General features: G+C 38.5%; 1 protein-coding gene across 1 annotated transcript in view; it reads left to right on the plus strand.

Annotated features, from left to right (window-relative positions):
- The window catches only part of Ankib1 (ankyrin repeat and IBR domain containing 1), a 143350-nt gene that overhangs the window by 42674 nt on the left and 84881 nt on the right, over positions 1 to 15795 (plus strand). The window contains 2 exon segments of the mRNA XM_038318432.1: positions 5863 to 6128; positions 8651 to 8951. Coding sequence (XP_038174360.1) covers positions 5941 to 6128; positions 8651 to 8951 — 489 coding nt within the window. The 5' untranslated portion in view covers positions 5863 to 5940.

Genomic DNA, 15795 nt, shown 5'->3' on the forward strand with positions numbered 1-15795 from the left:
GGAAGAAATAAAGAAAGAAATTAAAGTCTTCCTTGAATTCAATGAAAATACACATCATACCCAAACCTATGGGACACTATGAATGCAGTGCTAAGAGGAAAGTTCATAGCACTAAATGCCCACATTAAAAAAAAAAAAAAAAAAAAAAAACAAGAAAGCACACATTAGAGACTTAACAGCACACCTGAAAGCTCTAGGAAAAAAAAGAAGCAAATTCACCAAGGAGGAGTAGAAGACTGGAAATAATCAAACTGAGGGCAGAAATCAACAAAATAGAAACACAGAAAACAATCCAAAGAATCAGTGAAACAAAAAGCTGGTTCCTGGAGAAAATCAACAAGATTGACAAACCCTTAGCCAAACTAATCAAACGGCAGATAGAGAACACACAAATTAACCAGATCAGAAATGAAAAGGGGGACATAACCACAGACACAGGGAATTCAAAAAAAATTAGATCTTACTACAAAAGTCTGTATGCCACAAAATTGGAAAATGTGAAAGAAATGGACACTTTTTAGATAAATACCATATACCAAAATTAAATCAAGACCAGGAGAACAGTTTAAATAGACTTGTAAATCACGAGGAATTAGAAGTGGTCATCAGAAACCTCCCTACCAAAAAAAGCCCTGGACCAGATGGTTTCAATGTAGAATTCTACCAGAACTTCCAAGAAGACCTAATACCTATACTCCTTAAGATGTTACACAAAATTGAAACAGAAGAGTCATTGCCAAATTCCTTTTATGAAGCTACAATTACCCTGATACCAAAACCACACAAAGACTCAACCAAGAAAGATAATTACAGACTAATCTCACTCATGAACATCGATGCAAAAATTCTTAATAAAATACTGGCAAACTGAACCCAAGAACACATCCAAAAAAATATACATTATGATCAAGTAGACTTCATCCCAGAGATGCAGGGCTGGTTCAACATATGAAAATCTATCAATGTAATTCTTCATAAAATAAACTGAAGGAAAAAAACAGATGATCATTTCATTAGATGCTGAAAAAGCATTTGACAAAATTCAACACCTCTTTATGATGTTGGTCTTGGAGAGGTTAGGGATACAAGGTTCATACCTAAATATAAGCAATATACAGCAAGCCGACAGCTAACATTAAATTAAATGGAGAGAAACTCAAAGCCATTCCACTAAAATCAGGAACAAGACAAGACTGTCCACTCTCACCATATCTCTTCAACATAGTTCTTGTAGTTCTAGCAATAGCAATAAGAGAACATAAGGAGATCAAGGTGATTCGAATCAGAAAGAAAGAAATCAAACTTTTGTTATTTGCAGATGATAAGATAATGTACATAAGCAACTCCAAAAACTCTACCAAAGAAGTCGTACAGCTGGGAAACACCTTTAGTAATGTGGCAGGATACAAGCTCATCTCCTATACACAAAGAACAAAGAAGCAGAGAGGGAAATCAGAGAAACTTCACCTTTCACAATAGCCACAAATAGCATAAAGTATCTTGGGGTAACTCTAACCAAGAAAGTAAAAGATCTATTTCACATGAACTTTAAGTTTTTGAAGAACGAAATTGAAGAGAATACCAGAAAATGTAAGGATCTCCCATGCTCTTGGATTAGGAAGATCAACATAGTAAAAATGGCAATTCTACCAAAAGCAATCTATAGATTCAATGCAATCCCCATCAAAATCCCAACAAAATTCTTCACAGACCTTGAGAGAACAATAATCAACTTTATATGGAAAAACAAAAAACCCAGGATAGCCAAAACAATCCTATACAATAAAAGTACTTCCAGAGGCATTACCATCCCTGACTTTAAACTCTATTATAGAGCTACAGTAATGAAAACAGCTTGGTATTGGCACAAAAACAGAGATTTTGACCAGTGGAATCGAGTCGAAGACCCAGATATCAATCCACAAACCTATGAACACCTGATTTTCTACAGAGGAGCTAAAATTATACAAGGGAAGAAAGAAAGCATCTTTAACAAGTGGTGATGGCATAACTGGATGTCAACCTGTAGAAGAATGAAAGTAGATCCATATCTATCACCATGCACAAAACTCAAGTCCAAATGGATTAAAGACCTCAATATTAATCTGACCACACTGAACCTGATAGAATAGAAAGTGAGAAGTAGTCTACAACACTTGGGCACAGGAGACCACTTCCTACCTAGAACCCCAATAGCACAGACAATAAGAGCAACAATGAATAAATGGGACCTCCTGAAACTGAGAAGCTTCGGTAAAGCAACGGACACTGTCATTAAGACAAAAATTCAACCTACTGATTGGGAGATCTTCACTAACCCCAAATCACACAAAGGTCTGATCTCCAAAATATATAAAGAACTCAAAAAACTAGACATTAAAACTCTAATTAACCCAATTAAAAATGGGGTACTGAACTGACAGAGAATTCTCAACAGAAGAAGTCAAATGGCCAAAAGACAGTTGAGGTCATGCTCAACCTCCTTAGCCATCAGGGAAATGCAAATCAAAACAACTTTGAGATACCATTTTACACCTGACAGAATAGGTAAAATCAAAAACACCAATGATAGCCTATGCTGGAGAGGATGTGGAGTAAGGGGAACACTCATCCATTGTTGGTGGGAATGCAAACTTGTGCAACCACTTTGGAAATCAGTGTGGCAGTTTCTCAGGAAACTGGGAGTAAACCTACCTCAGGACCCAGCAATTCTACTGTTGGGAATATACCCAAGGGATGCCCAAACATACTACAAAGGCATTTGTTCATCTATGTTCATAGCAGCATTATTTGTAATAGCCAGAACCTGCAACAACCTAGGTGCCCTCAATAGAAGAATGGATAAAGAAGGTGTGGCACATATACACTTTAGAGTTTTAAATGACATCTTGAATTTTGCATGCAAATGGATGGAAATAGAAAACACTTTACTTAGTGAGAAAACCCAAACCCAAAAAGATTAATATGGTATGTACTCACTCATAAGTGGATTCTAGCCATAAATAAAGGACATTGAGCCTATAATTCGTGATCCTAGAGAAGCTAAATAAGAAGGTGAACCCAAAGAAAAACATATATAGATCCTCTTGGATATTGGAAGTAGACAAGATTGCCAGGCAAAAGTTGAAATCATCGGGGTGGGGGTGGGATGGCGGTAAGGGGAGATAGAGAGAGAGAAGGGAGAAGGGGAGGATTGGGGAGAGCTTTGGGGAATGGGATGGTTGGGGTGGAGGAAGGGTGGATATGGGAGCAGGGAAGTAGATATCTTAATTAAGGGAGCCATTTTAGGGTTGGCAAGAGACTTGATTCTAGAGGGGTTCCCAGGTGTTTAAGGAGATGTCCCTAGCTTTTCCTTGGGCAGCAGAGGAGAGGGTGCCTGAACTGGCCTTATCCTATAGCCACACTGATGAATATCTTGCATACTACCATAGAACCTTCGTCCAGAGATGGATGGAGATAGAGACAGAGACCCACATTGGAGCACTTGACTGAGCTCCCAAGGTCCAAACAGGAGCAGAAGGAAAGAGAATATGAGCAAGGAAGTCAGGATGGTGAGGGGTGCGTCCACCCACTGAGAGGGTGGGACTGATCTAATGGGAGCTCACCAAGGCCAGCTGGACTGGGACTGAAGGAGCATGTGATCAAACCCGACTCTCTGAATGTGGCTGACAATGAGGGCTGACTGAGAAGCCAAGGACAATGGCACTGAGTTTTGATCCTACTGCATGTACTGGCTTAGTGGGAACCTAGTCTGTTTGGATGCTCACCTACCTAGAGCTGGATGGAGGGAGGAGGACCTTGGACTTCCCACAGGGCAGGGAACCTTGACTGCTCTTAACGACTGGAGAGGGAGGGTGAGGGAGAGTGGGGGAAGTGGGAGGGAAATAGGAGGAGGGAGGAGGTGGAAATTTTTAATTTAAAAAAAAGCCATAGGCAAATGGATTTTTCGTGAATTCATACCCCCAAATGTTGAGTGCCAAATGTAGCACAAATAATAAAAACCCTGAGACAGATATTGGGGTTCATCCTGAAGATCAGAAAAGCAAAGTAGCCAAGACACTATAGAGTTCTTACCTCTACGAAATCTTCAGAATGGATGAGAGCCAGTTCCTCTCCCATTCTGCCTTATATTCCTCTCTAGTGCTGGGATTAAAGAGATGCACCATCACCACCCGGCCTCTATGGCCAGATAGTGTGGCTGCTGGAATTAAAGGTGTGTGCCACCACTGCCTGGCTTGTATTACTGACTAGTGTAGCTGTTTTGCTTTCCAATCTGTATGCAAACTTTATTTATTAATATTCAAATATCACTACACAGTCTCTTATGATTTTTATACACATGTCTGTAAAATAGTCATTTTCCTTAATGTACAGATGGGAAGTTGATATTTTCAGGGGGTAAATAACTTGCTTAAGAGTAGTGTTAACAAAGCCGGGTGGTGGTGGCGCACGCCTTTAATCCCAGCACTCGGGAGGCAGAGGCAGGCGGATCCCTGAGTTCGAGGCCAGCCTGGTCTACAAGAGCTAGTTCCAGGACAGGCTCTAGAAACTACAGGGAAACCCTGTCTCGAAAAAGCAAAAAAAAAAAAAAAAAAAAAAAAAAAAAAGTAGTGTTAACAAATGTGACATTTCACTTTTCTGACATATTTTTCATTTTTTTGCTTTCCACTCCCCCACCTCAGACTGCCCATTTGATGATCATTATGAGTTCTTCACACATGTAGTGTGCACAGACATTTAATATTTTCAGCATTGCTTTGAATCCTTTTATAGCAGAAAATTTAATAACTTTGGAAGGTAGAATAATTACTATCTCCATTTTCTGTTTGATCAGCGTTATTACTTTGCTGTGATTATCTGAGTATCAATAAGTTGTATAGTTACATATGTATTTATATTTTAAGTCCTATTCTACTAAGCAGTTTCTACTTAGCAGTTCTGTTTTTCTTGAACTGTATTTCTTAATTGAAGAAAACTTTTTGTTCTTTTTTTAATAATCCACAAATTGACTTAGTAATACCTACATGTAATTTACTGGGTTGTGTTTTAGTTGGAGTTTTCTAAAGTAACAGAACTGACAAAATACTGTGTATCTGCGTTCGTGTGCATGTACATGTTGTGTGTGTGTGGGGTGGGGGTGTTAGAATGACTTACAGACTAATCCTTGTAGCCCAACAGTAGTTTATCTTTGGACCAGAAGGTCAAGAATCCCTTAGCTGTTCAGCCAGTGAGCCTGAGTTTTCCTGGAGAGCTGCTTGTCTTCCATGTGCATTAGGATTCTGAAAAAGTAGGTTCTAATGCTGAGTACCTCAGCAACAAAAAGCTAACTTTCCAGCAGGAGTGAAGATGAGAAGGCAAAAAGCAAAAGCTTCCTTCTTCCATGTGCTTTTATGTGGGGTCCTGCCAGAAGGTGCAGCCCAGAGTTAGGGTGTGTCTGCTCACCTCAAATTGTCCAGTCAAGAAAATTCTCCCCAGGTGTGCCCAGCTGCTTGGGCTTTATTTGATTCTTGATGTCGTTGACAACCAAACTTAGTCCTCATGAATTGCAAATGTATTCAGCCATAAAAGTCAGTGAAACTGATTCCTGCTCATGTGAAAAGTTTTATATATATACATACATATACATATAATTTTTTCTAGATAAAATACAGCTGTGTAACCTTACAGTCTTTATATGGAAAAACGTTAAAATTTAATAAGAGGTTAATTGGATCAGTGTTAAAAATATGGCAAATTTGACAGCATGTAATATTGTTTATTTCCTTCATCTGCTTCACAGATGTTATTAATATTTGTAATTGTCTCTTTAGGATACTGCTTTGTAATTACTCTGTTACACTCTGATTACTTCTCCTTCATTAGAATGTGGAACATGTAGAAGTATTCAAGAAGTGGCTGAAGGAAAAAAGTGCCACTGCCTATCAGAAAATAAAACAAAACATGGGAAATACAACCACCAAATTCCGCAAAGCACTCATCAATGGTGATGAAAACCTGGCTTGCCAAATATATGAAAATAATCCTCAGCTAAAAGAATCCCTTGATCCAAATACATCCTATGGAGAGCCCTATCAACACAACACTCCATTACACTATGCTGCTAGACATGGAATGAATAGAATATTAGGGTAAGTATTAAGCCCATTGTTAAGTAATCAGTGGAAAGGAAAATATTCATGATATTTGAAAATGTATACTGACATGTTTGTGTTATATGATACTATTCTGGGTTAAGTTTTCTAAAACTGAGGATACCCAAATAATTTGATAGGATTGTGATTTAGTATGATCTTCTGTATTATCTCTAAATCAGACCAAAAGTTCTGATAGTGCTTTGTTGCTTTGGATGTATTTTTATCCAGAGTGTAATGTTGAAAATAGATTAGATTACAAAAGAATACTCTCAAGGGTCAGAGTGAACAAGTAGTCAAAGGGACTGTTGGAGATCAGTGTATTCTCCCAGTACACCGAAAGTGATTAAAGTGAATACGACTAATTTAAAGACATTTTGCATTAGAAGTGGGGAAAAAAGACTATCAGCTGTCACTTCCTCATTATCAGAGACTTATAAAACTAAGAATTCTGATTACTGGAATTAAGGTCTGAGTCATATCTTCGCTCTGGGTTACAGGTATGGCATCTTGGTCTTCCAGAAGGTCATTAATAGATAACTGTCTATACATAAAATTATTAGCTAGCTGGAGGCTTTTTGTTTAAAAAGAACAAAAAAGTGACACATTAGTGTTCCCTCACCTAAGGATGAGTCCAAATTGATCTGTTAATCAACTGGTCAAGAAAATTCTCTCAGGAAAAACTGTCTGTTACAGAGAATTAAGAAATAATACAAAAGTTACCTAAATTATAGAATGACCTCTTTGGTCATTGTTCACATTCACCCCTTAAGAGTGTACATTGCTTTGCAATAATCCCTTTGGACCATTATCTGTCAACAAACCCTCTGGGAGGGAAGGGGCCTCATGGGCTCTTCTCCTACCCATGATAAAATACTGAGTAACCCAATCTTGTGCAAGTCATGTGCAGATCAACACAGCTTTAGTGAGTTAAGGAAAAGAGTACTATATTTGCTATGTCATGTCCAGAAAACATCTTTTTGCTGCATATCTCCTTGTCTTCTGGCTGTTGCATTCTTTCCTCCCTTCTTCTGCAATCCGTATCCTGATTGAAGCTGAACATTCTATTGTCACTTATTTTCAGCATTTTGGACAGTTAGGGTTTTTTTTCATTTATTGCTGCCCACTGCAATACAGTACTATTATTCTCAAATGGTGAATGACAACTGAGGCCCTAGGCTGGCATTTTCTCAAAAATAATTAAATCTTTCAAGTAAAACAACTACTAATCATTCTATTATTTAGGTAACTTTTGTATTATTTCTTAATTCTCTGTAGCAGACAGTTTTTCCTGAGAGGATTTTCTTGACCAGTTGATTGACAGATCCATTTGGACTGATGTGTTACTTTATTGTTCATTTTTCTCTTTTCTTTGATCTTTCAAGTGAATGCTAAAATTTTGAAAGACTCATTCTTTATGTTCAACCTGACAACTTCTGAGTTCTTACCTTCTAATAAAATTGGTAGAGATAAAAACCAATGTAATTTATTATACAGTAAAATTAGAGTGTCCCTAACTCAGTGAATCAATATATTTCACATTTGTTTATGATCGTTTAAAGTTCTGCATTTATTAAAATTTTTTAAATGTAACTTTGACCATTAGACTTTTAATTAACACTACAAAAAGTTCATTCATACAATTTTTAACTAACCTTTAATAATCTATCACTTGTTGGTCTTTTGGTATAGTATCAAATATGAGTATTCAGCTATTTTAAAAGGCAATTTAAAATTGCCTTCCCATTTTCTAAACTATTTTTTGTTAATAAACTATGCTCAATCAAAACATGTGTTAAGACAGATTGAGTCTTTTGAAAAACTCATCTGTGGTGTCTAGAAGCTAAAGTAGGAGTGGACACCAGGCCCCATCCCTAATCCAGAAGCAATCTTTAGTTTCCTTCAAGTAAGTCTCACCAGGGAAATAAACTATCTACTGCTGCATGCCCAGCAATAGATGGCCAACAAAAGAATAAACTCAGTGGCATCTTTGGAGGTTCCTTGATTCATATGGCATGTCAGGGCTTTTCCTTTATTTTTAATTTTTTATTTCTGTTAATTTTTTAAAGTACTCTTTTGGATTGGAACATCCTCTGCCCCCCTCCTTCTTTCTCCTTTCTTTTTTCTCTTCCTTTCCCTTTTCTATTTTTATTCTCATATACTTTATAGATACCGTAGTTCATTTTTCTTGTGTATGTGTATGATTCATGTACATTAGTGCATTCATACATGTGCCACAGCTCATGGTGGAGGTCAAAGGACAACTTTGAAGAGTCAGTTCTGCCATTCTACCATGAGTTCTGTGCCCCAAATCCAGACTGTCAGACTTGTGTGATGAGCTCTTCACCATCTAAGCCATTTTGCAGCTCCCAGTCTTCTTAATTGAATGAATTAGTCATACAGACTCTTGAATAGAAGTTGGATTTTTAGCTTTGAAGTACACCTTACCTTTAAAATTGTTATCTTCTCTGTATTTTTAGGTTGGAAAAAGTTGTTTTTATCATTCCTTTCCCTTTTAGGACTTTTCTTTTTGGTAGAGATGGAAACCCAAATAAACGGAATGTGCACAATGAAACATCTATGCATCTGTTGTGTATGGGGCCTCAAATCATGATATCTGAAGGAACCCTTCATCCTCGCTTAGCACGACCTGTGGAAGATGATTGCAGGAGGGCAGATTGTCTGCAGATGATCTTAAGATGGAAAGGAGCAAAGCTTGACCAGGGTGAATACGAGAGAGCAGCTATTGATGCTGTTGATAACAAAAAGAACACACCCCTTCACTATGCTGCAGCCTCAGGGATGAAAGCCTGTGTAGAGGTAAACCTGGTTTCTTTCCAATTTTCTGTGCTAGAAAATGTGTGCTGATAATATGTGGTCGTCAATGTTTGCTTTGTCTTAGAAGTTCTTACCTCTTTATTCATTCTAAAAGAACCAAAGCCTTTTATCAGTAAAGTTATTTCATTTTGTTAGGAAACAATAACAACAAAAACCCATGCAGCTTGCCAACCTTTGGAAATATAATGTAGTCAAGATCAATAATGTTAACATTCCCCTAAGTACTTTTTCAGTACTGTCATACTGAAAATAATAGGGTTTGGGTTTCTTTTCTTTTGCTGATTTTTTTTTTTAAATAACTTATAAGACTTACATATCTTTTTAAATATAAGATATTAATCTTTTTGATTTTTATTTAGCTCTACATTTTTCTCTGCTCCCCTCCCTGCCTCTCTCTCCCTTCCCCCTCCTCCAAGGTCCCCATGTTCCCAGTTTACTCAGGAGATCTTATCTTTTTCTACTTCCCATGTAGATTAGATTAGTGTCCTCATTGTTGTCTAAGTTAAGATTTACATTATCTTAAATATGAGGGGAAATGGCATGTACAACCTTTCGATATATTTGAAATTTTTCTGCACCCCTATAAGCCTTTCCACTGATGCAATAACCTGAATCAGACCAAATCAAACCGAATTAGAAAAAAAAAGTTTACTGGATACCAGTACTCCCGGATGGCCCTCCAACCCCCAGAGAGGAGCTGGGGAAGGAAGACCAGAAAACCGCATGTTTGTTTTCTAGGGTACAATTTAAATACCCAGTGGGTGTGGTCTTGAGCATCTCTGGGGAAGGGTCATCCTTCGGTGGGCTTTTTCAGAGATGGAGTCTAGACTGAGGCAACTCCCATGGGAGGGGCTTGGAATGGAACTTCGACTCGGACATTCCAGACTCTGGATATATGAATGCCAGAGGCTGTGGTGTAGCCTAACTCAAACATTCTAAACTTTGGGTATAGGAGCATTGCCTCAATTCTGGCTACTTCCTTCGGGCATGGAGTGATGTGGGGGAGGGGAGAGTTGAGAGTTTGTGGGCTCACATTCAGGAGGTGTGGGTGGTGAGGCATCCGATAACTACCATCCTGGAGCTCTCAAGGCATCTGTTCCTTGAGGGAGCTGAGAAGGTAGGTTGCTAGGAGAAAAAAAGAGGTTGTTATTACAGGCCCTGTGAATGGGACTAGCCATGAGAAGGGTAATTAACTGCCAGAACAAATGGGATGGAGAAGTGCTCTGGTTGTACAGGAGAGGCAAGGATGAATGAATGAGATGAGAGCAGTATGCCCTTTAAAACCAGATTTCAGTTGTTGGGTAGATGCCCATTTGAACCTGGAGGGGTGGTACCAATGGTGAAGTCCCAGGAGCTGGTGAACTGGTGTAGGTGCTGATATTATCTTGGCCCAGGCAGGAGTAATGTTCTATAAAATAAGCTTGAAAATGGGTAGGGTCAAAATAGGCCCTGGAGACGGTTAGTTTCCACTAGACCAGATTTCTTGATGCAGTAGCAGAACTTTCCCAGGAACCTGCAGGTTTCTGTAAGACAACTGGAACAGATTTATATCTTGGTGTCATAGCAAAAGGCTAGGGCTTTAGGTTAAAAAGCTTGAACATTTTAGAAGACCATTAAAGAAAACTGGAAATTCTGAACCTCTGAAGATACATCTGAAACCTTTTAAATTTTGTACTATGAAGCCTGTGAAAGAGGCACACCTGTCTGTCCTTTTAACAGGAAACTTAAATAATGAAGTAATGAGCTATCAGTACCCTAAGTCATCAAATGCCATTAGACAGATTGGAGAGGGATAAGTAAGTAAGCAGAAGTGAGACAGCATTTTTCAGCTACGCAGGCAATCCCAAGAGACCTGACAGATTTTCCTGTGGGGCTAAGGTTCAGTCTGCCTGTCTTGGCAGGATTAGACAATTGATCCCCCAGTATAGTATCAAGGAAGCTGATGAGGCAGCTTTTTGCTGTGTGGGTGACTTTGCCAGACCCAAAGGTAAGCCTCCAGGCAGGGTCTTTCACAACCATGCATCTTCTTGGAAGAGCTATAGGATGGTGCAGGAGCTGGCATCTCTCTCTGTCATAGGAAGCTCTTTTGTTAAATGCCGTACTGTCAGATCTGTAAAGACACTTGAGAATCAGGGTACCATTACTGTCAGGTGTATCTAAATTAGACATATAAGTTAAATTTAGACATATAGTTTATCCAGTTAGTTACAGCGTACCAATGTTAGTAAAAGCAAGATAATTAGAAAGAATATTTTAGTAAGCCAAAGGATATTGGAGGTGGACTGTCTCCTTGGTAGGACCAGCATATATGGGTACTCGTACCAAAGATGATGCTGAGGTTTCTGTTTTGACTTCAACCAAAGATAGTGGCTATTCGTGTATTTGTATTTTTTCAGAGCTGTTGTAGTAATCTGGACCTATAAGTTTTACAGATTTTAAAACAAGCACATATACATAAAACATAGACATAAAACATACATAAAACACAGACATAAAACAAGCATACTGTGGCCACATTATTTACACATATATATTAGCAGACAGACGAACAAAACAGCTTAAAAATCCTGGAGTAGGCTGCAAAAGCCAGGTGAGCACACAGGTGGTCCCACTGAGGGCCAGATCAGCAGATGCTGTAAGGGAGAACAAAAACATAAGGACGGAATGCCTATGCAGCTCAGAGTGGGAGGACGGGGAATGGATCCATTGCAGGGAGAATCCCAGAGTGACCTGATCACATGCCAGAAATGCACACAAACAGCACACAATGAGAGAAGTGGGGAAGGGGGTTAAGGAGGGGGAGCAGGAGAACCAGCATCCAGAAACCATGGGCATATAGGGGGTTTAATTGTTTCCACGCTGGCAAAATGTTTTAGGCGTCAAGGATGTACAGTGTTGGATAGCCCCAATTTAAAAAGAATTTGTAACAGGCCACCCAAGGACATTTGGGGATCAGGCCTCAAATTTTGCAAGTCTATGCTGAGACCCATAGCCTAGTGTAATACGTCCATTGTGGTAGACTTTGGGTCAAAAAAAATCAGAGTGTGAGAAATACCTTGACCAGGACGTCTCCTGAAAAAGGAATCTCACAGGACAAGGTAGGCCCTTGTCCCATGGGACAATGCAGGTTCTTTGTCCCTGTAACAGGTCGGGAGCCTAGCAGGCTGTGTCTTTCGCAGGACAGCCCAAAAATCGCCTGAGGCCCTGGGCCTCTAAGGTTATGACTTACAACTTGGAATTTACCCAAACGAAGCCAGTCTTGGCCTGTGTGTGGGGAGAAGGGTGTTTTCCACCACGTGCCTTGGACCAATGGGAGAAATAGCCTCTTTCATGGGACCTCCAGATGAAAAGTTTCTACACCCTGATAAACCTCTCAACCAACGCAATAATCCAAATCAGACCAGTCAAACCGAATTAGAAAAATCCCAGGTTTAATGGATAACCACACTCCCAGATTGTCGTGATTTAGTTCAGTATGATAAATAACCAAACCAGCTCAAAAACAACAGTTATATTTTAATAGTTGAAAAAGGGGAACTCACGCTACAAGAGTGGGATGTCGGAAATCCAAAATGGTCCAGCGAGCACCGCGTAGAGAGAGCCATGCACTTGCATCTCTGGTTTTTCTGTCTGGGCTCCAGGTGGCCACACTATAACCAGATGCGATTGGTTGAGCTTCCCCATCACCAGATGGCTTTCTAGTCCCTCAGAGAGGAGCCAGAAAAGGAAGAGAAAACCACGTGCTTGTTCTCTGGGATACAATTTAAATACCCTGTGGGAATAGTCTTGAGCATCTCTGGGAAGGGGTCATCATTTGGCGGCTTTTTTGGAGAATGGAGTCTTGACTGAGGCAATTCCCAGTGAAGGAGACTTGGGATGGAACTTCCACCTGAACAATATTATCTTTACTTGATTTGTTTATTAAATAGGTAACTTAATGGATGCATTTGTTATACTCCTTTGAAAACCTTGTCTTTAAAATGCCTTGATTCTGTTGAATCTGTGCTAAAGGCTTCCTGAATACATACTAAATTGGGGGATTTTTATTTATAAATGCCTATTGTATATTGCTAATATAGAAAGCATCTTACAAGCTTAAATAAAAACCACCCATTTAGCCCTTAGTTTCTTTAAAGACATTGTAATTGTAGGTGTCACAGCTCTGAGGGGATAGGTATCCTGGCAGTCAGAAGCCAAGGAATACCACAAAGTCACACTGCACAACAAACCTCAAACCAGAGATTTATTGGAAAAGATACAAGAGGCTGGTTGCCTCAGCGCAGGAGACAAGCAGCAAATTACTACATAGGAGGCAGGTTTCTTGGGAGGCAGACCTTTTCAGGATAGCCTGGGATTGATAGGATTCAGTAGTCTGATCTTGGGGCAAGCTGAGATATTGGTGGGATTCTGATTGTTAGGATTCTGTGGCCTCGTCATGGTTTTTGTTTATTTGGTTGGTTGGTTGATTGGTTTGGCTTGGTTTTTACACCCTTTAGAGTAGTCTGGAGATGAGACTGGCCAATTCTATGCCTCTAGGTGCTAGGCCTGGCAGTCAGAGCAGTGTAGAGGCGGGGCATAGGGGCAGAACTTGGCCACTTGGAGTCCAATAGCTATCTTTATAGATACTATAAAAAGTTATCTTTATAGTATTATCCCTACTGTTCATACAGCAGTACAAATATTCTTAACTACCAACTTTCATGTTAATTCATACATAATTGATAGAATTTCTTTTTTATATATGTATTTAGCTATGGACAAGACATATAGATTGGATCCGATTTTATTGTAAAATTAATATATTTTAAAAGTAATGATTCTAAAAGATTTAATATTTAATGTTTCTCTAATGTTACACTTTTAAGTTGTTATTAAAATCATGAATGTTTTTAAAGGTTATAGTCACATAATTCATTTGTATAGTTAAAGATCAGTTTTTGTTACTTCTTGAACTCTTATGATCTTGTTTTCTATTTACTGCTATTTCTTACTTGTTAATCTTTTACAAACTTTGTCCTTTTGTTTCCTGTTTATATCTTTTTTGCCCACTAGTTAGTGAAATGTGGACATTAACTTGAATTCCCAAGCAGTGCTTTCGAATACATAGTGAAAAGATGCCCTAGGACTTAAGAGGGGGACACATACCAACAGAATTTTTTACAAGCTTTCCTGAATATAGTTCTGTGCTCACCTCCTAGAAGAATCGGCTGTGGTGACTCACATGTGTGAACTCTATGGTTCTTTAAATGTGTTAAGGTAGAAGTAGCTTGTTCTTGTTAGTAGCAATAATACTTTAAATTCTGCTTTAATAACTTGCTTCTAATAATTCTCAGTAAGCAATATTAAGTACTGGTCAGTTTTTAGTGTATTTACAATGTTGTGCATATTAAATGGTTTAAAAACTGGAGTAGTTTCATTTGCTGTTGTTCACAGAGGGCTAATTATGTAGTATTTGGAAGGAAGGTCCGATAAGTGCCTTGATATAGATGTGTGTTTCTCTTTGGACTGCTTAATCTATCAGCATATCACATCACAGGAGCCACTCCTGTTAATGACTATTCTATTTTTTCGATATTGAGAAGAGCTTGTTGGTTTACTGTAAAGTCTTCCAAGTAGAACCTTATGAACACCTTGCATGTGTTCCAGCATTTATTGACAAATTTCAGTGTAATACTTTGTCCACTGAAAGTTTATCATCAATGCCTTAACTATTCTCTTGTTCAGCTTTAGGCTCTTACTGACCTTTTGTCATGCTTATTATTAAACTAAAAGTATTTCCCTGGGCAGCATATATTAACTTATCTACAGAGGTCTTATTTGTTTTCATAGCATAACTACTTAAAACAAACACATTATAATATATAGCCCACTATGTAACTAAAGTTCCTAGATCATAATGCATCTTATAAAATTTATTATGGGTACTTTAAATACATTTAGACTTCTCTGCATTATTGCTCACAGTTTTTATTATAAGAATAATAGGGATAAGTGCCATTTCTGTAATTTTTAAGTATTTGTAATGCTCAGTGGTACCAAGTATCAAATAATGGTATAAGTGAATAAATACCACCAGATATTCATTATTTTTCATAAAACTATGAGATCATCTAGTTATGGAAGGTGCAGAGATGTCTATTATTGGTCCTGCTACTGCCTATGGGACTTTTTGAGGTTGTTTCTTCTTGGTTGCTTGGGATAAATCTCAAAATTATCTCAAAAGTCCCCTTAGTCACTAGTGTTCTATTAACTAATGGATATTGTAAAATATACCCCCTTTCTCTGCATAGTCTTTATAAACTTGAGATTATTCCCCTTCCCATGTAAGACCAACCTATTTTTTTAACTAGTTGGGGTTTATATTTTTGGAAACATTTCTTCTCTAGTTGTGAGTTTTGGTTCTTTTCTTTATATGTGTTAATTTTCTCACTGCTTTGAGAAAAGCAGCATAGGATGCTTTTTGACTCACAGTCATAGCCAGACAACCGTGATAGGATGGGTGGCTCTAACTCTGGGAGGAGAGGGACTTCTCTGGGACTACTCATCCCTCAAAAGAATAGGAAGCAGAAAGCAGACAGGAAGTAGGACCAGGATATAAAATTTCAAATCCACTAGCTATATCATCTGATTCTTGCTAGTGCTTTCTTAATCGACTTTTTTCTTTAAATCAAAACAACAACACCAAAACACATAAAATTAGAAACCCTTACAGCCTACTGCATTGGCCCACTTCCTGCAGTTAAACTTCACTCTCTAAAGTTTTCACAGCCTTCCAGACAGTACTATTAGTTGGGAATCATGGGTTCTAACATGTTAGCTTTTTGGG

Source organism: Arvicola amphibius, chromosome 2 (genome assembly GCF_903992535.2).
Source record: "Arvicola amphibius chromosome 2, mArvAmp1.2, whole genome shotgun sequence".
NCBI classification, from domain to species: Eukaryota; Metazoa; Chordata; class Mammalia; order Rodentia; family Cricetidae; genus Arvicola; species Arvicola amphibius.